Below are 22,123 nucleotides of genomic sequence, written 5' to 3'. Positions count from 1 at the left end.
AAATACCATACTTTCAAATAGTATACACTTTTCCTTAAATTAAAGAAAACTAATATGCACCGTTGTGGTATAAGAAAAACCCTCTCTCAATTTTAGTAAAATAGATCACATATTGGCCAATATACATATAGTATGCAGCATAAAGTTACCCAGAAGTTCGAAAATCTGTATATTAGGCATTTGAAGGCTAAGGGACCCGAATTGACCAATTTGAAGCGCTTAAACATAATACTATCAAGAAAGAATTATCGCTGAATTTCAATTATATATCTCACACATTGACCAATAATTCGGTAAAAAGTCAATCATATTCAGCATATAGTGGCTTGAACAGTTTTTACTCGATTTATCTAATATTTACACCACACACCTCAAAATTTTAAATGGAATTTTAAAATTATGTATGTTATATGGGAATTAGGCATGTCTGTTGTCTGATTTCATCTATTTTCAAACTGTAGGATAAGAATGTCAGAGGAATAACAAGTACCAAATTTTGTTTGCCACGCTTATTGTCTAATTTTGACCCTGGCTACATTAAAGCCCTCATACCATCTCGGGAGTAGAATTGAATGCCTCTGGCGTATTTATCTATTCATTTAGCACACTTTAGAAGTTTTGAACTATATGGGTAGTGAATGGGGTTATCATCCGATTTAATCCATTTTAAAATTGCATGTAGGAGTTCTTATAGTATTTGCTACACGAATTTGTTTATTTTAGTTTTAATGGTTAAGGAGATATGTACATTAAGATATCTCAATTTTTACTCAAGTTTCAGCTTACATGGATGGACAGTCACCCGGATTTCAGCGCGTCTCGTCTCTTGATCATTTATATATGTTATATGTACGCATGAAAATCATATAAAAAATGAATATATTTTTCCATCGAGAGTTATTGCCCCCATCAAAGTCTTCACTTAAACGATTTTACTAATTAGCTTCCAGAAGTTACTATATTAATAAATCATTCCACATATACACAGCTACAACTTATTTAACCGCCAAAATAAAACAACAATACTTTTTTTAACATCCATTAAACAAATTAAATATCACATAAATAATTGAGTGTGCTTCAAATGACGTATCTTCCTCTTTTACACGCAAAAAATCATTTAATCGATTTCGTACAGAAATATTAATTGCCATTAAATCACGACGGTGCAATTATTTTTACACGTTGCGTGTCTGCCAGACTGTCTGGTTTACGGTGCGCCATATGTTTGCCTAGACATTTTCCCCGATATTTTTGCATTTTTGTGTTTTCAAAAAGCAAAACAATTTCGTGGAATTTACAAATGTTATAGCTTTTAAATCGTTTAAGAATATTTTGCATTTCGAATATTATATTGCCATGGATGTTTGTATTTTGAAAATGAAATGAAATAATTCTGTATACGATACAAAAAAACAAGAAAATGTTGATTGATTGTACTTTATTAGCACAAATTCTAAATTTTCCGTTTCTCAAAGCTCATTTAAAAGTATTATTCAAATAATGTAACCAAAACTTACGACAGAACATTCAACTTGCATGCATTCCTAAGCACATATGCAGGTATTTCTAATTTTGAAAGATATAATTGCACATGAATTGCCATGGCGTATACGTAACAGGAACAGTTAAACAAACACAGTGTGTTCTTAATCTGTAGGTACAGTGCAATAAATATTTTTTATTTGTTGGTTCTCAAATTTAATATATTTTGCGGAAGATTCGGCCACATCGCTTCCTAAATTATTTTATATGAATATATATTAATAGATATGCGACGATCCCTAACCATGAAGGTTTATGGTCAGGAATCGTCGTTAACGTAACAATTCTGTACAGGTATTACAATTAAACGATACATTTTGTATGTTTAGTGTTTGTAAATAAAAATTTCAGAAAGTTTTTTTATGCTGAAAATGTAAATAGTGTTGAAGGTACTGCAACAGCCAATTATACACAATCTGGTTTACATTGATGCGCAATGAAAGCCAATTGACGGAAATATCGGTAAAGTAATAGAAATCCGACCGTCATGTAAGCTTAGTAAATTACACAGAAAACATTCTAGTGGTATTAAGGAAAAGCTAAAGACAAAAAGAAACTCTTTGTTTGGGTGCCATGCGAGGTAAAACAAAAAAACTAATAAACTGAAATTCCATCTACAAACCGCATCAATCCATTTCTGAAGTGTAATGTAACTGGTGATGAAAAATTGCTCAAATCGAATTAAGTCGGTACAAACGTTTTCCCAGCCACGACTGACGGTCGGAAAGGTTTTACTACACGTTTGATAGTATTGACCTAGAATCATATATACGATCTGCATGCCTACTACCAAACTATTAATTGGAGCAAATGGACCTTTCGAAAACAGAAACGTGTAGAAGCGAGCAGCTTTGACCAATAGGAAAGGAATTGTGTACAATCAGGACAACGTCAAACCACACACAGATCGATAGTGATTTGCCACAATTTGTAGAAATTTGGTTGCCATGTTTATGTTCCGTACCGTGTTTTTATATAACCGCACGCTTTTCTAGAGTAAACGAATATTGATTAATTTCCCATGCTAATGTCGAATTGCTAATTTTCTAAGCACCAATTTTAAAATTTTCTTCTAACCAGCTCTTTTTTGTTTTCTCTATATTGCAGCGACGAGGACATATCATTCATCATAACTGACTGTGTTCTTAAGTGCGAAAAAGTCTATTAAGTTTGTAGCATATATTTATATTCCTTTCGTCATATATGTCGACAGCAATTTCAGAACTTCGCCGTTATAAAGATAAATTATAATACATTTTTAAATAAATCAAGCGCTCTTTCTATTGGCATTGACGGCGCTGCTCGAAACAAGGGCTCTTAAGGATCTCCAAATATCTGTCTATAAATGACGATCAACATGTGGGCCAAACAAAATCCGTAATCGCTGGAAATTCCATCGAAACTGTGGTGAATTCATCAAAAATCAGCCGAAATCAACATTGAAATTCATGGAAATGGAATTGAACATCTCCAAAATATCGATTTATCGCATTTTGACCGAACATTTGGGCTTACGAAAGGTGTGTGCACGGTTTGCTCCGCACAAATTGACTGACGACCAAAAATTGTTCAGAATCCAACATTGCGCCGGCATACTGGCGGCCGTACCGGCAAACTAGCTAAATCACTCGTTCGACATGTATTGAAGCAGATGAAGACTCAGAAGAAGACTATTTTGAATAAAATAAATTGATTTTTCCGAAAAAACCATTTATTCTGTTTTTTTTTAAGTCCTGTATACTTTGGAACGTACCTTGTATTAAGTTTTTTAAGAAGCTTATGAATTTCATTTTCGATTATTCTACTTTTATGTAAAGCTATCGCCACAATACGATTTTCTTAAGCTCCCCGCTTCATTGTTAATAAGCGAGAGCAAACATTAAACTGATTATTATACTATATCAGTATGCATTGAATACAAATTATAATAAAAAGTAACGACATTTTTTTCTGCAAATTTGTCTGAACTGACCTTTGTAACAGAATTTATGGCAAGTCCAAGTGTATGCGTGAATCCACGAGGTACGTAGTTTTTATTCATATACATATACAGTGCCAACTGGAAGCGAGATAGGTCCATGCATTCGTTGGCGAAGGGTATGAAGAGAGAGATCCCAGCTATGTATTGATTTCTAAAATATAAAATTTCATATAAAACTTCACGATTTCATTTATTTTCAAAATATGGATATTACCACAACGTTTCTTTCATTTTTACTTAGACAATTATCGGACTTACAGTACAAATACTCTCGAATACAAAGCTATATCACATATAAATCAGACTTTAGCATAAAAATTAAAAACATTATATTTTAAAAAATTTCGAGGCATTTGAATTTCAGCACTTAATCTTAAAAAACCATTTGTCTGCAATTGCATATCTTATGCACTTTTACTGCGCTTTTAATATAAAATTGCTAGAATTTTTCACTACCATGTACATTTTGTGTGCAAAAATCATCATTAATTGAGTTTGAAGGTGTGTAGTCATATAAGTTTATTCATCGTAAAAAATGATAATCCTCACTCGCGTGTGTGCAATAAAATGCCAGCTGCTATAACAGCGATGGTAAAATGAGAACGGAAAACGTCCAACACGCTAGAGTTAAGCAAATGTAAATATATATAAAAACTTGCATGTAATCGAAAATGTATTTAAATGACGTAGAGTATACTGTAATATTGGTTGACGCTTTCTAACGAATTACTAAAAAATTCCTTAATGACGATCCCCTTTTAGGGCACTCCAATTAACTGAATAATCCGTTGCTTTTTCGCACTCTCTCCACAGTGAATATTTCCATTGCGGATGCCATGGTATCCAGTCTCATTGTGACGTTCAATTATATTTACATGCTGGACAACGATTGGCCTTTCGGTGAAATATATTGCAAAATATCGCAATTTATAGCGACGCTGAGCATAAGCGCTTCGGTGTTTACACTAATGGCGATATCCATCGACAGGTGAGTTGATAAACCTCAGTGAAGGACTGCAGCAGTAACGCCAAAGTCTGACGTAAATAAAATTAAATATTTCACCTCTCCATTGAACTCGTACGTTGCGCAAACAATTTGCCATTAAAAGCCCTCACTTTAACTAGTTGTGACTCCCTTTCTCGTGTCCTCTAACGTTCACCTCCTTTCAGGTATGTTGCCATTATGAAGCCGTTGAAGCCACGCATGAGTAAGCGGTGCAATCTGGGCATTGCCGCCTTCATTTGGATAGCCTCAATTGCGATTTCATGCTCCATGTTGTTCTTCTTTACAACCGGCGAAGTCGAACGGAAAGATGGTACCCGAATTGTATGCTACGCCGAGTGGCCTGATGGTCCCACGAATCACTCCCAACAGGAAAATGTGTAAGTATGAGTTGCGCTATTAAAACAAGGGAAATATGTAGTATATGCAAAGGTATTGACGTAAATATTTGAACACGTGTTCTTGATGCTCAATTTGCTACTAAAAATGAAATGAATTTCACATACTTACTGTGGTTTGAATTACTTACATTTTTAGCTCCGTACTCAAGTAAGATCCATATCGCTCATTTGCTGCAAGACCGGCATAAATCAAAAAACGTGATTTTTGAGTTAATGCTGCAGAATTATTCGTTATATCATACTTCATGTTGAGTGAAAAATTCATAAGAATACCTCTTATATGCTCCGCTTGAGAAGGGGTGTAAGGTTGGAGTCACCGTGTAAGGTTGTAGTCAGTTGGAAACTTTAAACGCGTTTTCTGGAAAATCAATTTTTTGACTTATGCCGCTCTTGCAGCTAATGAGCGATTTGTACATTGCAAAGAGTGATTCATTTCGAGGTCTCCCACCTTTTTAAAGAAAGAACAGACAAACTTAAAGTTTGATGGGGAATGCTTATTATTACCCGAAAGAATATTATTTGGCATTTGTTTTTCGAAGATCGTTGCTTTCAAATGTTGGCCCAGCAACGTCTCAGATGGTCCATCCTTTGACTCCAATTTTTCATAACTCGGTCGTGCTTTTCGACTGGTAAATGACACGCCAATGATTCCACCGGCCACATTGTTTTTTCTGGATGAAATGGCAGATCTTGAATCTCTTCAGTTTGTTCTTCATCCCAAATGCACAAATTTTGCTTTTTTACATACCCTTCGAACCAGAAATGTGTCTCATCGCTGAACAAAATTTGGACGGAAACCGTTGGATCTTCTTGAAATTTTTGAAGAGCCCATAGAGCGAAGCGATGTCACTTGGGAAGGTCGAGCAGCTTCAGTTCTGCCACAAATTGTATTTTGTACGCTTTTAGACGAATTCTCTTATTGGAAATAAGTAAGTCTTTAATTGCTTTATTTGTGCTAAAATTAAATCAGTCCAGTACAGACCGGGAGAGATGTTACCAATTCTTAGCCATACTTAAATTTAAACCCTTAACGTGACTTTTCCAAAAATTATACGCGGATTCAAAATATTAGTTTTAGTTAGTTCGTTAACTTTGGAATTCAAAAAGGAATCTAATATCGAATGATTATCCGTTTATATTTCAAATTTAAAAAGCAAGAAAATCCAACCACAGACATTTTTTCTCCAAAGAAGAATCACAAACTCTTCTATGGTACCGTGCCTCAGGTAATGTCTTGAAAGAGAAGTCACTTCGATATTTTAATATGAATAACACAATATCCCCTCTATAAGAAATTACTTTTAAGACTGGCTTACGAAACAATCAGAATACATACTAACATATATATGTAAGTGCTCTAATTCTTTAAATTGCTTCTTTGTCCTAAAACCAAATGCTATTTTATAACCCACCAGTATCATTGCAACATATTTGAAAAATATCTTTTGTACGGTAATATTTGCATTCAATTTCCCTCTTGCGAAGGCAAATATAAATAGCCAAGCAATTTCTCAAATGCCCAACCAATTGTATTTTTCACTAGCTCTGTTCTTAACTTTACATTTCGGCAAAATCACAAATCCCAAAGCTATAAGTCGGGCGCTTATGATAAATACGAAATTTATTTGTAAACAAAATTTCCCAAACACATAAATTTTGGAAATAATATACTGAATTCTCGTTCATTTCTTTTGTCCTTTTACTTTTGTTTACAGTTATAATATCGTTTTTATGATTCTCACGTATATACTGCCCATCATTTCGATGACGGTCACTTATTCACGAGTCGGCATTGAACTTTGGGACTCAAAGACGATCGGAGAGTATACGCCCAGACAGGTGGAGAATGTTCGGAGAACGCGGAGGGTGAGTACAAGTCTCTAAATATAATAAATATTACTTTAAAAGAAAGACCGGTCATTACGTGACATTTCAAATAAAAGCACATTTTTTTACAAAAATGTCTTCAGTCTTGGACGTTTTTCCTTTTAATTTCCTCCGGAACTGTTGGTTTAACAATTTTTTTTAAACTCTTGCAACATGTTGCTACATAGTGTAATCTAACGGTAGTTAGTAGTAATACTTAAAACTAACTGAGATAAATTTAAGATTTTACATATACATTGTGGCAGAAATGTACCCGGAAATTGTAAATAAAGACCAATTATTCATTAGTATTTATTTTGCCGCCTTCAAAGTAATCCCAACCAGATGTAATACATTTATGCATTATGAGTTTTCTAGTCCTCGAAACACTTTTTGGAATAGCAAGAAAAGATCACACGTCTGGTGAAGACGGTGGTTAATCGATGGTTTTCAATGCGTTTTTGACTTTAAATTCGGCTACAATTGTGCTTGATGCGATGGTGCATTATATTCGTGTAAAATCCACGAAACGTTCTTCCACAATTCAGGACGTTTTCAATGAATGTTCTCACACAAACGCCTAAATAAGATCAAATATTTAGAACTCCTTATTAACCGTCTGTCTCTATGGAAAAAATTTATGATGCGCCAAACCACGAATATCGAAAAAAAATGAATGACAAACAATGAGCATCAGCATGATCTGATTGGCTTTGGCGTTTTTTTGTTGTTTTCAGCTCAGGCTCAGCCAACTTTCCAACACCATATCCTTCACTTTTTTAATATTTTCATTAATTGAAGAGGTCGAAAGTTACTCTTTACAGTATAAAAATCAACATCTATGAAGTTGTAAAAATAAAAATTTGCGGAAATAATGCTCTCATGGTATTCCATCTTACTCCCAAAAACTGTCGAAGTCGGAGCATAAACTTTCAAGAACCCAGACACAAAATGTATTAATGTGAGTGCAATGGCTGAGTTTTTACCGAGCAAGTCGATCAGTCAGTGAGGTCTAGTATTGAAATTGATAAGAACAAACTATAGGATTGGGTTCACTTTTCATTAAACAGAGAGCACTAAAATTTAATTCTGGTGAACAACTGTATTTGGCCGTATTTCACAAAGAAGGAATTAAATATTCATTCTGTAGTTCATCGACTTCAGCTGCTTCTAATCCGGCAATGCAATGCAACATAATTGGCCACATATAGTATGTCGATTACACATTATATGTTCCAGTATTCATACATACAACTAACTAATTTGTAAAACCTGAGATACCTTCATATTCGATATTCGTTTGATATTTTCATTGCGCTCATATTACTATCTGCTTTCACGGAAGTTGGTTATCTTTCTGTCATTTATCATTTCTTTTTAAATCTTGCTGCTACAGGTGGTGAAAATGATGACAGGATGATGGTTATGGTGCTGATATTTGCCGTTTGTTGGTTGCCCTTTCACATCTATTTCATAGTCACATCATGTTATCCGGCGCCGACACAGATTCCTTTCATTCAGGAGGTCTATTTAGGCATCTATTGGCTGGCCATGAGTAACTGCATGTACAGTCCGATTATCTGCTGCTGGATGAACCCAAGGTATGTATATTTAAGTTTACAAATGCCAGTCATGAAGTCGACATGTTTTCAATTGAAAGAGGATATGTGACATACACATAAAAACGTTTTCTTTCACTTGGCAGGGCAGGATAGACATGAAATCATTTTTTTAAATGAGTGCCGAGCAAAGTCAAATGTATGCAGTTTTCTGCAATTTTCCCAAACATTTCGTTTAAAAGAAGAAATGCGTAAGTCTCAGCCCTGTATATGAACTAGTGAAAATTTACTAGAACCTTGTAATTGCTTTTCCTCATACAATGAACGAATTGCTGACCGAACAGCTCCATCAATTTTTTTATCTTTTATCTTTTTTTAATTGAAACCTCTGCCTAACACATATCAAAAAGCTAAATTATTGACAGTACTGGCAGCTCAATTCGAAGATATACATAATAGGATATAATACTTATTATCTTGCTTACAAAGACACTATTTAATAACTCCAAGTGATTGAAGTATTATTCAATACAGTATCATACATTAACTTTCTTACTTCCCCGAATTGTGCGTATATTCATTATATACATTAGGGCTTCGCTTTTTTCCCAAGTTGATTTGTCTACAACCGGCCCCTGAAGTTTCACTTATAGCCATAAAAACATTCAATGTGATGAAGCTAATTGTTTTTTATTTAACCCGTGCCTAAATTATTTTACTTTTCCATATACTAATTTACATACAACTTTAAAAAACTGATAGACTTATACAAAATTTTTCGCACTACACAAAAGTTGTGAATGATTTTTTTCATAAAAAATTAAGCATCAAATGTACTATATTCATATAGTGCACCATGTCGTATGAGCAACATATAATAATAATCACTTGAATGCTCAATCGTACGGTGCATAACTTTTAAAGGAATTAATTTGGGAAAAATATCATGAAGATCTGTTTTGTAGGGCACAGATTATTATTAAATTAGAATACCACTTTTTCAAAGTTGCATATTCACTTTATTAATGCAAAATATCAAAACATACATGTAAAAAGAAATCTGGTTTTGCACGGTTTGTATTGATAATGAAAACCTTTTTTGCATCGGATTCTTATTTGAAAGGCATAAAGTAAAACTTTAGGGGACGTTTAAAAAAATTAACGATCCACTTTAAAGATAACGCATACGCTAGTGTCCATATACGTATATGTATGAATATATAGTCCTTTGTAAGCTTACTAACAGTAAATATGTAATGCTATGGTCAATCCTTTGTTCTCATTTTTTATTATCACCACATAACTTCTCATTCATTCACACTTATTTGAAGTTCTACTTATGGACTTAAGGATGTTTTGAGACTGAAAAAAATCATATTAATTGTACACAATTAATCTTTGAAAATTGATTTACTTCTCAATAGGAATAATGTTTAGAATTTCTGTCTATATGTCTCTTCTCTCTCTGACCTAATACAATTTAGTTTTTATGCCTCAACGTTCAATCAACGTCAAAGTGTAACTTAACATTGTGTTACATCCACTGCGTTTTGCGGAATGCGCTCAGATCCATAAACGCTCTTTAGTTTAAGTTAAATAGTTACCTAATGGAGCAGTTAAAGAAAACAAGCGGAACCGAACTTTCGCAATAAATCGCTTGAGCCTTAGTTAAGCACAAATAAATGAGATCAGAACACCGGTATTCACAGCTTTATGACAAAGTTTTAATTAGAGTAGTTCCAAATACCGCAGCGGTTTCAGCGTATCTCTCAAATACGAAAGTCAGACAATACAGAGTGATTAATAAAATAGCATGTTCCATAGTGCGAACTTCTTGAAGAGAACTTTATATGATGTCAGGCGGATACTCGTATATAATAGTGAAGCCACAAACTGCTGAAGACAAGCTATTTGGAATGCATGAAGTTGTGAGAAGTAAACGTCGAAGGCTGCTTATATAACAAAATTGAATAAGTAGAATGTTTTAAAATTTTTGCTAATTTTATAATAAAGAATAAAGAAGTATTATGTTAGAACTTTGCCAACTTTATATTATAAAATTTTTTGACTAAATGGGCATGCAAAGTAGTTAGAGTTTTGAGTAAAATACAACAGAGGAAGACTCGTGTGAACTAAATCCGATAAACATTATATCATCGGAGAGAGGAAAATTAATGCATTAGTATTATATTTTGAGAGATAATCGAAACCATTACACCATTAGATTAGTGTAATTGGGTACAGCATCATGTTTCAATCCATCACCAGTATTCTGGATTTTATAGGTTTTGGAATTAATAGCGTAACTGTCACCTACAAAAGCAAAATGTTCGAACGACATACTACTATGAGCAAAAAAAATAGTAAGACTTTGTTCATAATTTTCAATTTCTTAATTTATTCTTCAAAATCGAAATCGTCTTTTCCGTTTTTCCAATCCTCGAAAAAGTTGTTAAAGTCAGTTTACGGAATAGCTTCCAATGCGCGTAGCGACTCACGTTTAATATCATGTTTGACTCTAAACAATTTCCCCGAAGTCGTTTGAGTATGCTGAATAGCCAAAAGCCACACTGTGAATAATGGCCAGAAACTGTGAACGCATGGCAAGAGTCTTTCTTTTAATTACTGTACATTCGAAGACATCACTTACGCGGTTATAGACGAGTTAACAAAGCACTTTATTCACTTCATTCACTTCACCTTTTCGATATTTGGCGCCAATTGAAAGAACCAAGTGTATCCAAGTCCTTCGCCATCTAATCTCTTCAACGAAGTGGAAGTCTTCTTCTTTCTCTGCTTCCACCGGCGGGTACTGAATCGAATACTTTCAAACTATTCTCGTTCATCCCGACAATATGATCTAGCCAGCGTAACCGCTGTCTCTTAACTCGCTGAACTATGTCAATATTGTCATATATTTAGCTCATCGTTCATCGACTGCGGTACATGCCGTTGTCAAATCTTAAAGGATCTACTAGTACAACAATATTTAAAATCCTGAACAGTTCTCAACTGCTTTATGTACCGTCGCCTACGTTCTCGCCGCCCTCCGATTGTTATTATTTTAGCTATAGAAAATATGAATTAAGTTTTTAGCTGTCATTAACATCAGTTGGAGGAAACATTTATATCCTCGTCAATTAGTCTAGAGAACATTACTTTAAACAATTGTTTGTTGTTGTAGTCATTAGCGAAGTGTTCTTCCCATTTGTCATTTGGCAGCATTGCAAACACAACAGCCACTGCCTCATTTTCTACTAGAGAATTGTAATCAAAACCAGTTTGTACTAGGAAATAAATACATATACATATATGTAAACTTAATAAAGCTTTACCAATATCAGAAAGAATAAATTGAAGTGATCGTAAAGTACTTGAAACTAAATTTTGTTCGCGTAAATTTCTAAAACCCAGCATCGTCCATCCTTATTGTAATTCTCCTTCAACTTTTCCTTCCCAGCATGAAGTAACTTTTTATTTCTTGTCCAAAATGAACCAATCAGCTGTGGCAATCAATCCTTGAAATCCTAGTAATTCTTAAACAATCCAAAAGTGTGGTTTGTGTGTGGGACAAGCTGATGCATCTCACCATTGCATTTTACTGTGCATGTGACTCTGTGGAGTTGAAAGCCGTTTTTGACTAACCAGTTGAAAAACAAATTATTTCACAATTAGCAACTGTAGCTTAACATATTGTATATAAAATTCGCGATATCTCAATGAATATACATCCATTAACTTCATTAAGGTCGGTATTTGTTATGGGATGCTATTCGGAACTCCACCACCACAAATAAAAAATTAAGTAAGACAATGTGCACAAAATAGCACATCGGAGAAGCCATCGTATTTCACAGCAGTGCAAATACAGCAGAGGTATGGCATTTCACCAAAGGCGCAAAGATTTTTGTAATATTTAAAATTAGTCAAGATAAATATAATATTATGTATATTAACACGATCATTACAGAAATCAAAAGATTTCTAGATTTAAATTTGGTACAGAGGTCCACAGCAATGAGAATCACCTATGATTTAAAAAAAAGGCGTTTTCCAAGCGCTTTAATGATAACAATTCATATCATGACTGCGAAAACTTTTCCAACTTCAAAAGTGGATGCATGTGAGAAGATCGTATTTGAGAAAAGTTTTCTAATTATGATTTCTTTATTGTAAGATAGAGAATAATAAATTTAAGGATTTCTTTAAGTTAGCTTAATTTTCTAATACTATCATTGAAATTACAATATTTCCACTATGTAAAGTATACTATTTGCAGTTTCAGGAATAACACATGATTATATATCAATTACGAATTAAAATTCGAATGCACTCTTTTACTGTTCCGAATTCATCACTGCGTTAATAGTCGCCAGCTTACATCATCACCGACCTGTTAGATAATCAAGGTATTTGGACACTGCGCAGTACTTTAAGAGAGGCAACATCGCATTATAGGTAATCTTTATTTCTGTGATATTAGATATATGTAGCTACAGTATATACCTTAAATATTTTATATATTGAGAAAAGATAATGTCAAATAGTGGTAAGCTTTTATTGTTAATATTATTCTAAAACTTATTTAAATTAAAATTGTTTTTATGTAATACCGATATTTTAATATAATGATACATTTACCATTTTGAAATATTCAACGGTTAATTCTGTATAGAAATAAATAAAATACATACTATATGTATGCTACAATATTTGATATTTGATTTAATTTGGAACTTTACAATTTCAAGGTTTGTATCAGCTAAAAATAACCCCTCTCCTTTGGCTTAATAGTTACTTAATGTGTTATGCACTCTCCATATCACCATATAATAATCACTACTTACATTGTGTTTAAGTAAATATAATTATTTTTCGAAGAATAAACATAGAAAAAAAGTTATCGCAGAGTAATAAGTCGACAATCAATTTCGTAATTAATTGCTCTATGGCATGCATTCGGCAAGTTGTATTCAGTCAACAAGTGATGAAATGGACGCGGCTGAATACCTGTACATGTTTAGCTCAAATAAATCACGCTAACTAAATGTCAACTTTTCCGTTATCTAACCTAAATGGAATTTGTAATAACCGGCAGTCGCTTATTATGTTTTGGCGTATGGTAATTCCCAAAACAATACAGCTTTCTATTAAATGTATCTGAAAATAAAAACCTTTGATATTGATTTTGGCGATGGCTGTTTAATAATAAAACGGAATGACATTTTTTTACATACAAAATTACTAAATTTAACTGCCACAATTCTCAACGGGTTTCCATTATCGGTATTAACGAATTACCTCTAAATTTCAAACTTCTACTTGCCAGTGTTTATAATCTAGCAACATGTTGCTAAAGAGTATAACTAATAGCTTTGTGCACCTAACGGTTGTACGTATCACTTAAAGCTAAGCGAAATATAGGGTTATTAATATATAAATGATTAGAATGAGGAGAGGAGTTGAGGATCACTTTTTGCCTGTCCATCTGTACGTTCGTGCATGCAAGCTGTAACTTGAGTAAAAATTAGGATATCTTGATGAAACTTGGTTCACATGTTCTTTGGCAAACAATGGTAATGTAAGATATGTTAACGAAGCTTGCTACCCATATTCTTGGCAAAAAAGTGAGGACGACTTTGTAGATGGGCGTAACTTAATTAAGATATATGTAAATCTGAAATTTGGTACAGTCCATTACAATAGCTCAAAGGTTTGAAAAAATAGACGTGATCCCGCCCTCTAATAGGTATACAATGTATAATGTTTATTTCTCCAAAATCACTAACGCTTCCAAATTCACTTAGATCAAATCCTATAAGGACCACTACTTAAATTTAAATGCAGCATGGCCCAAGATAGATTCATGGGAAAATGTGTCAAAATTAGACGATGGGTGTGGCACCGCCTAGATATTTCCGGACCTACTCAAACAAATTTAAAACATAACATTTACACGGTTCTATGCTATATTCTAAAAATGGGCGCAATCGGATTGCAAATACGTTTATTTTCCATATACTCGCAAGACAATTTAAAATTTTATTTGGTTCTTTCATTTTCCAGTACTCGAATCAAGCACCAATGAGTATATCCGAATAAAACATTGCACAAACACATACAGGTATAGAAATTGTTAAAATCGAATCATAGCTATTAAAGCCTCAGGTAGTAGAAATGTAAACCCCAGAGACTTTGGCTAACTTTCTACCGATAATATTGGTCAATGTGTGAGATATGTAATGGAAATTATATAGTATATCTGTCAGTATGTAAAATATCTCAGCAAAATTAACTGAAAGTAGAATATTTGATACCCTATAATTTAGTGGCGAAAATACTTGAAATTAGCGAAAACCTGATTTCAACCCAATCCTTGTAGGTGACATTCCCCTCTGTTCAAAAATCATTGGACATGCTTACTTATCAGCAAAGCCGAAATACTACTAAATATAAATGTATAAATATATATTTATATATTAATATACATATACATATACATATACATAATGCATTTACATGCAATGCACATTTAATAATAATAAATATGTCCTAGACACAAGTCCTACATTTACAGATGACATAACATTAAACACGCACACACTTCTTCTTCTTCTGGCGTAGACACCGCTTACACGATTATAGCCGAGTTAACAACAGCGCGCCAGTCGTTTCTTCTTTTCGCTACGTGGCGCAATTGGATATTCCAAGCGAGGCCTGGCTCTTCTCCACCTGGTCCTTCCCTCGGAGTGGAGGTCTTCCTCTTCCTCTGCTTCCCCCGGTGGGTACTGCGTTGAATACTTTCAGAGCTGAAGTGTTTTCGTCCATTCAGACAACGTGACCTAGCCAGGGTAGCCGCTGTCTTTTAATTCGCTGAACTATGTCGATGTCGTCGTATATCTCGTACACCTCATCGTTCCATCGAATGTAATATTCGCCGTGGCCAACGCGTAAAGGACCATAAATCTTTCGCAGAACTTTTCTGTCGAAAACTCGCAACATCAACTCATTAGTTGTTGTCATCGTCCAAGCCTCTGCACCACTTAGCAGGACGGGAGTTATGCGTGATTTATAGAGTTTGGTTTTTGATCGTAGAGAGCGGACTTTACTTTTCAATTGCCTACTCAGTCCGAAGTAGCACCTGTTGTCAAGAGTAATCCTGCGTTGGATTCCCAGGCTAACATTGTTGGTGGTGTTAATACTGGTTCATAAATAGACGAAATTATCTACAACTTCAAAGTTATGACTGTCAACAGTGACGTGAGAGCCAAGTTGCGAGGGCGATGACTGTTTGTTTGATGACAGGAGATATTTCGTCTTGCCCTCGTTCACTGCCAGACCCATTTGCGTTGCTTCCTTGTTCAGTCTGGAGAAAGCGGAACTAACGGGCGGGTGTTGAGGCCGATGATATGAATATCATCGGCATATGGCAGCAGCTGTACACTCTTATAAAAGATTGTACCTGCTCGATTAAATTGTGCAGCTCGAATTATTTTCTCCAGCAGCAGGTTGAAGAAGTGGCACGATAGGGAGTCACCTTGTCTGAAACCTCGTTTGATATCGAACGGCTCGGAGAGGTCCTTCCCGATCCTGACGGAGCTTTTCGTGTTGCTCTAAGTCAGGTTACACGGCCGTATTAGTTTCGCGGGGATATCAAATTCAGACATCGCGGCATAAAGGCAGCTCCTTTTCGTGATATCAAAAGCTTTGAAATCGACGAAGAGGTGGTCGATTCTCTTCTTACGGGTATTTTCCAAGATTTGGCGCATGGTAAATATCTGGTCGGTTGTTGATTTTCCAGGTCTAAAGCCAAACTGATAAGATCCAATTAGTTTATTGACTGTGGGCTTTAATCTTTCGCACAATACGCTCGGTAGAACCTTATACGCGATGTTCAGGAGGCTTATCCTACGGTAGTTGAAGCAGATTGTGGAGTCCCCCTTTTTGTGGATTGGACAGAGTACACTTAAATTTCAACCGTTGGGCATGCTTTCGTCCGACCATATTTTACAAAGGAGCTGATGCATACTCCTTATCAGTTCTTCGCCGCCGTGTTTGAATAGCTCGTCCGGCAATCACCTTTGAGGGTTCTAAAAGAGTATACTCTGGTCTTAAAACCTTCTGTTAACCGCCGCATTTTTCGTCGAATTTTCGAGCATTACCCCTGTCGGCCAGCTTATCAAGCTCTTCGTACTCACGCATTTCGGCCTCTTTCTTTTTCTGTCTACAAATGCGTCTCGCTTGCCTCTTAAACTCTCGGTATCTATCCCATCCCGCACGTGTTGTGGTCGATCGTAACGTTGCGAGGTAGACAGTCGGTTTTCTCTCCGCTGCGACACGGCACTCTTTGTTGTACCAGCGGTTCTTTTGTGTTTTCCGAAAACCAATGGTTTCGGTTACAGCTGTCCGTAAGTAGCTTCAAATGCCGTCCCACAGTTCCCTTATACCGAGTTGTGGACGAGTGCTCTCAGACAGCAGGAGTGCAAGTCGAATAGAAAATCGTTTGGCTATCTGTTGTGATTGCAGCTTCTCGACGTCGAACCTTCCTTGTGTTTGTTGGTTGCGATTTTTGCTGTACAGAGGTGGGTGCGGATCTTGGCTGCAACAATATAGTGTTCCGAGTCGATGTTAGGACCTCGGAGCGCACGCACATCTAAAACACTGGAGACGTGTCTTCAGTCTATCACAACATGATCGTTCTGTTGGTAGTTTTTCGATCCGTAGACAGCCAGGTAGCTTGATGAATCTTCTTATGCTGGAATCTATTACTACAGATAACCATATTTCGGCCCCCGGCGAAGTCGATCAGCCTCAACCCATTTGGGGATGTTTCCTCGTGGAGGGTGAATTTGCCGGCCGTAGTGTCAAAGATACCTTCTTTGCCCACCCTGGCGTTAAAGTCGCCAAGTACGATTTTGACATTGTAGAGGGGCAGCTCTCATAGGTGTGCTCCAACCGCTCATAGAACGCATCTTTGGTCACATCGTCCTTCTCTTCCGTCCGAGCGTGGGCGCGAATCAGCGATATGTAGACGTTCATCCATCGGAGTGAATGACAGTACTCGTACACGAATCCCACACCAAACTTGCGCTTCTTTATATGGCCACTGTAGTAAATGCCACAAGAATCTACTTGCCTCAGTCTTTGTCCCGTCCATCGCATTTCTTGGACGACGGTGATGTCAGCCTATATTTCCACAAGGACATCAATCATTTCAGATGCCTGCCAATCAATTCGTAATCCTTAGTTCGTTTGTCATGGTCGTCATTTAAGAGGGGGTCTCTCATCCGAAACTGCTTATACTTTTTCATTGGGTGCGTTTTTTACGTGGTGGGTCGCAAACCCAGTGTACAAAGCTGTGGAGAGGATTTTTCGCCTGCTCAGTTTAGCCCGCCAGAGGATACTTGATCAAAGACCGGAAGTCGTGAGGTGCTTGAGCCGTATGTAAAAGAATCGTTTCTGGCCACTCCCAAGTGAATGGCGATCAGAGAACCTTCCTCACTTGCGTGAACTTCTACATATGACTCTATCCAAAGAGGAAATATTTGATTGTTTGTATGTTTGTTTGCACTGAATAGGTTCGGTTGAGAAGCTACATTATCTATGGTGAACATAGACTAAATAAAAAAAGTTATGGATTCATACAAAAACTCTAATAAAGTAATCCAAATTCTGAAAACATTACTGAAAAACTTTCTTAAATCGCGTGTGCTGCGAAAACTATTGATTATAGAACCAAATAATGTACTATGTTTGGAATTAGTCGTTGTCAAAACAAATGACTTCATATTTAAGTGTGCTTCAATAACATTACGAGTATATAGCATTATTTAATTTGGATATTGCATTCGAAATATATCATACGTTTAAAATTGTGAGTTATTTGAAAAATCACAGGGATACTGGAGAAGAGTCAATGTCAAAAAATAAAGTGTTTTTTTTTTCATTAAAAAAAACATATGTACATGTATGTATATATGTAAAAATACCACCGCTATAAAAACTCAGTCGTTCGGTCGACCCACTACGCAGCAGTCGTGTGTGGAGTTAAACTAATTTTACTACAATATATTGTCCATACGCAATGTATAAAGGTATATACATACCTTAAATTTGTGTAGCAGACAATTCAACCCAAAATAAAGTTCTGTTTTTTTTTCAATATAAACAAAGTTCTTTTCAGGACTAAATCCAATTAAAACAAAAATTAATTTCCAAAGTTATAGTTGTTTGTGTTGACCCAGTTCCAAAAAAAGGTACTTGTGGTGACAACTATAAGTCCTTGGAGATTCATCTAAAATCAATCGGGTCAGTAAACTCGGGCCTTATTGAAGGATTTAATTTTTTTCCCAAAATTAACAAAATGGTGGCCTCAGGAAATTTTTTTCTAAATTTTTGGGAAAAAATCAACAGTTAATTGGTCTTAAAAAATTGAAACTTTGAAAAAAAATCCTTCGATCAGGCCTGAGTTTATTATGTATTCGAAAATCTGTGTAAATTTCATTAAAATCTACTGAGCAGTTTTCGAGTTAGAGTTGTCACCAGTTCAAAATCATAGTTTTGAGAAAAACGCGTTTAAAGTTTGCCTTTTTGCTTTGAAGTGCCCGAGCTCTCTTTGTTATTTGTCGAATAACTCAAAAACTAATTATGGGATCAACGTGAAATTTTCAGAGAATATTTCACAGATATTACACTTAACGAAAATGTAAAAAAAAAAAAAAATTTTGAAAATTCTGACTACCCCTAACCCCTTAAGGAATGGGACATGAAATCTGGTGAGCAATTTCTATTGCAAATTGCAAATATGTAAATTACTACATATTTGTAAAAAGACAAAATGTATAATCCACAGTTAGTTTTTGAATATATTGTAATAGAATCCGTTGGTTCATCCCAACTCTCTAATGAACGCTACAAGAGCTTTAATACTCACTAAAATCGACTACGGTTTACCTATGAGTCATGCGCAAACTATAATCTGAAACTGTTGGAACCTCCTTTTCAAGCAGTGAGCCGTCGGAGTATAAATGCTTTCCCTACATAACCTATTAATTGTATCTTGGCGGAATGTGGCCTACCAACAATAAAGGAAAGGGTATACGATCGGATGATGCAACTAATTTCAAAATTGATGTACTCGAACTCTCCAAATGCCAGCTTAAATAAAACCGTAATTTACGCGTCACGACATAAACGAACTTCAGGTTAAAATCTACTTTACTCCGCTGTATCAAATACGGAAAAGACTTAAACATATATCCGCCCCCAATATACAAACAGCCGGAATGGTTGTTAAAAAAAGAAACTATCAACATGTTCCTTCACACCTTCAGCAACACCAGTAACTTAGTATTTCAAAAACTCTTCGTAGAATTAATGAAACCTATGAAGAATACAATTGGACTGCAATTTACACAAGGGGGGTCCAAAGCGATAAACACAGCTTTTGCTCTCCAAACCTAATGGAAAATTTATTACAGGCAGGATTCTTCCTTACTCGTCGATACTTATAGACGAGGCTTTTGCCGTTTTCAAAGCACTAGAAAATGCGATACAAAGCAAAGACAATTTTTTGTTTACTCAGACAGCTTTTGTTGTCTATCTGCTGTTTGTAAGATCCTCAACACTTCCTCACATATGTATCTCGAATATTCGTGACCTGTGCGTTAAATATAGTCATAAAGTTGCACTGCTCTGAGTGCCCGGAAATTTTTGTATTATGGGAAATGAGCATGCTGACCACGCACCTCGGTTTTTTGAATCAGCGTCGATCCTATAATATGAGCCACATGACAGAAACGACCTCTGTGATATACTGGTTGCTATGTTCACGAAATGAAACACATAAGGAATGGAAGCGTTTCGACCATCGGTATTCAACCTTCAATCCCACAAGGAAATAGGTTGTATATCCTAAGAATATATCACGCTCACACGCTACCATCTTCACACGTCACACCTCCTTATTAGCAAAGTAATACCATCTTACCCTCTCTGCGCAAGCACGCTATCTCTTCATCACATCTTTAAAGAATGTTCGGCTTTAGCGAGTATTAGGCAAAAGCACAATTTTTTTCCAAACTATCAAGAACTTTTAAAACTTCCTTTGCTTGCAAATATTATAAGTATTTATAACTCTATTACCGATTGTAACCTACAAAATAAAATATAACTCTATATTTCGCTGGTAACCTAAGATATTTGTTTGTTCAGAGGCGATGACTTTAATAGCTCGTACTCTCTTTTAAAATTAGGCGAGGGTATCAAAAACATGCCGTGATGAAGAATATTCATTATTAATTGATAGTTGTCTTACAATTCGAAGAAAATTCACATCGCAATCGCGTGCCGGATAATCAAGTGTCGAGCACACGCAGCTGCTTACTAAATAAAATTACAGCGTGTGCAGCTGATTGAAGAACAAAATATTAGAAATATACAAGCTCGTTCTAGAGATTCGAGCTCTGAGCGTTTCCAATGCTTTCATAATCAGAGAGAAAGACAACGGACATCAACGACTAGAGGTCGTAATGAAGTTTATGCTCAACAGCTTTCCGTCCAAATCGGAGCCATGAATAGGACCTGCTCTAAGTGTTCTACCAAAAAATGAGCTGAATAACCAAATAGTGTGTGCTTCTGGAAAAGTCAATATCCCACCAGTAGACACCGCAGCCAATCAAAAATTTATTGACAAATAATCACACACATTTTGTACATTTTTTAAACAACATATGTACGTTGGTACAATAAGCTTTTTCAAATGGCGTCATTTGAAAGAAAGAAATAATAGGGACAAGTGTATCATCTAATAAGTAGCCTTCTACCACCATCAGGTCAACGTCATTACGTACGTATATTTCATTTCAGACGCAGATCAGTTGCCGTTTAATAAAAATTGATTTAATTAAGGAGCTACAAACCGCACGGAATAGCGAAAATATACATAAGATGTTTTAAACAAAAAAGGGTAGGCCATTTAAAGTTGACCCATCTGGCAACGCTGTTACTTTTAACAGCGCTGACAAATCGGCTAATGTCATACCGCGTTAGAAGCGTCATTCGAAGACATTTTATACCATGGAACAGTACACTCCAAAAGAACGCGCTGAACTTGTTCAGCTTTATATTCAAACGAACTTGACTTTTGGCGAAAACTCATCATGTCAGACGAGGCACATTTCTCGTTGAATGGAGGCGTAAACAAGCAAAATTGCCGATTTTATGCCACCGAAAATCCTCAATTAATTGAAGAACAGCCTCTTTATGACCAAAAAGTAACAGTTTGGTGCGGTGTTTGCGCGAATATGATCATCGGACCGTATTTTTTCGAAGACGATGATGGAGCCACGACAACAGTCAATGGTGAGCGTTATCGAGCCATGATAACGGATTTTGTGATACCCATTATTCGCGAAAATGACATGGATAACTTCTGGTTTCAACAGGACGGGGCTACATGCCATACAGCTCGACCAACAATCAATTTATTGCGACCATTTTTCCCCGGGCGATTGATATCGAAAAATGGTGATGTTGACTGGCCACCGAGATCACCAGATTTGACGCCACCAGACTTTTATTTGTGGGGTTATTTGAAATCCAAGGTATACGCTAATAAGCCAAAGACCTTAGCTCAACTGAAAGCCAACGTTCGACGTGAAACAGCCGCCATATCATCCGAAACATTGGCCAAAGTCATGGAAAATGTCGAAAAAAGAGTGCATTTAGCTGTCAAAGCTAAAGGTGCCCATTTACGCGATCTAATTTT

The 22,123-nt window shown here is 35.8% G+C and overlaps 2 protein-coding genes across 4 annotated transcripts in view; both read left to right on the top strand.

The window, feature by feature from the left end:
• The window catches only part of LOC125776876 (tachykinin-like peptides receptor 99D), a 53,064-nt gene extending 39,997 nt beyond the window's left edge, over positions 1-13,067 (top strand). Inside the window, exons 2-6 of the mRNA XM_049450615.1 lie at positions 4,340-4,514; positions 4,697-4,909; positions 6,646-6,796; positions 8,193-8,397; positions 12,635-13,067. Of these exons, the coding sequence (XP_049306572.1) occupies positions 4,340-4,514; positions 4,697-4,909; positions 6,646-6,796; positions 8,193-8,216 (563 nt within the window). The 3' untranslated portion in view covers positions 8,217-8,397; positions 12,635-13,067. The remainder of the gene's footprint in view (positions 1-4,339; positions 4,515-4,696; positions 4,910-6,645; positions 6,797-8,192; positions 8,398-12,634) is intronic.
• The window catches only part of LOC105222913 (tachykinin-like peptides receptor 99D), a 453,112-nt gene that overhangs the window by 269,122 nt on the left and 161,867 nt on the right, over positions 1-22,123 (top strand). The gene's annotated exons all lie outside the window — the stretch shown is intronic.

This window comes from Bactrocera dorsalis, chromosome 2 (assembly GCF_023373825.1).
Source record: "Bactrocera dorsalis isolate Fly_Bdor chromosome 2, ASM2337382v1, whole genome shotgun sequence".
Taxonomy (NCBI): Eukaryota; Metazoa; Arthropoda; class Insecta; order Diptera; family Tephritidae; genus Bactrocera; species Bactrocera dorsalis.
This window is presented reverse-complemented; position numbering and strand designations above follow the sequence as displayed.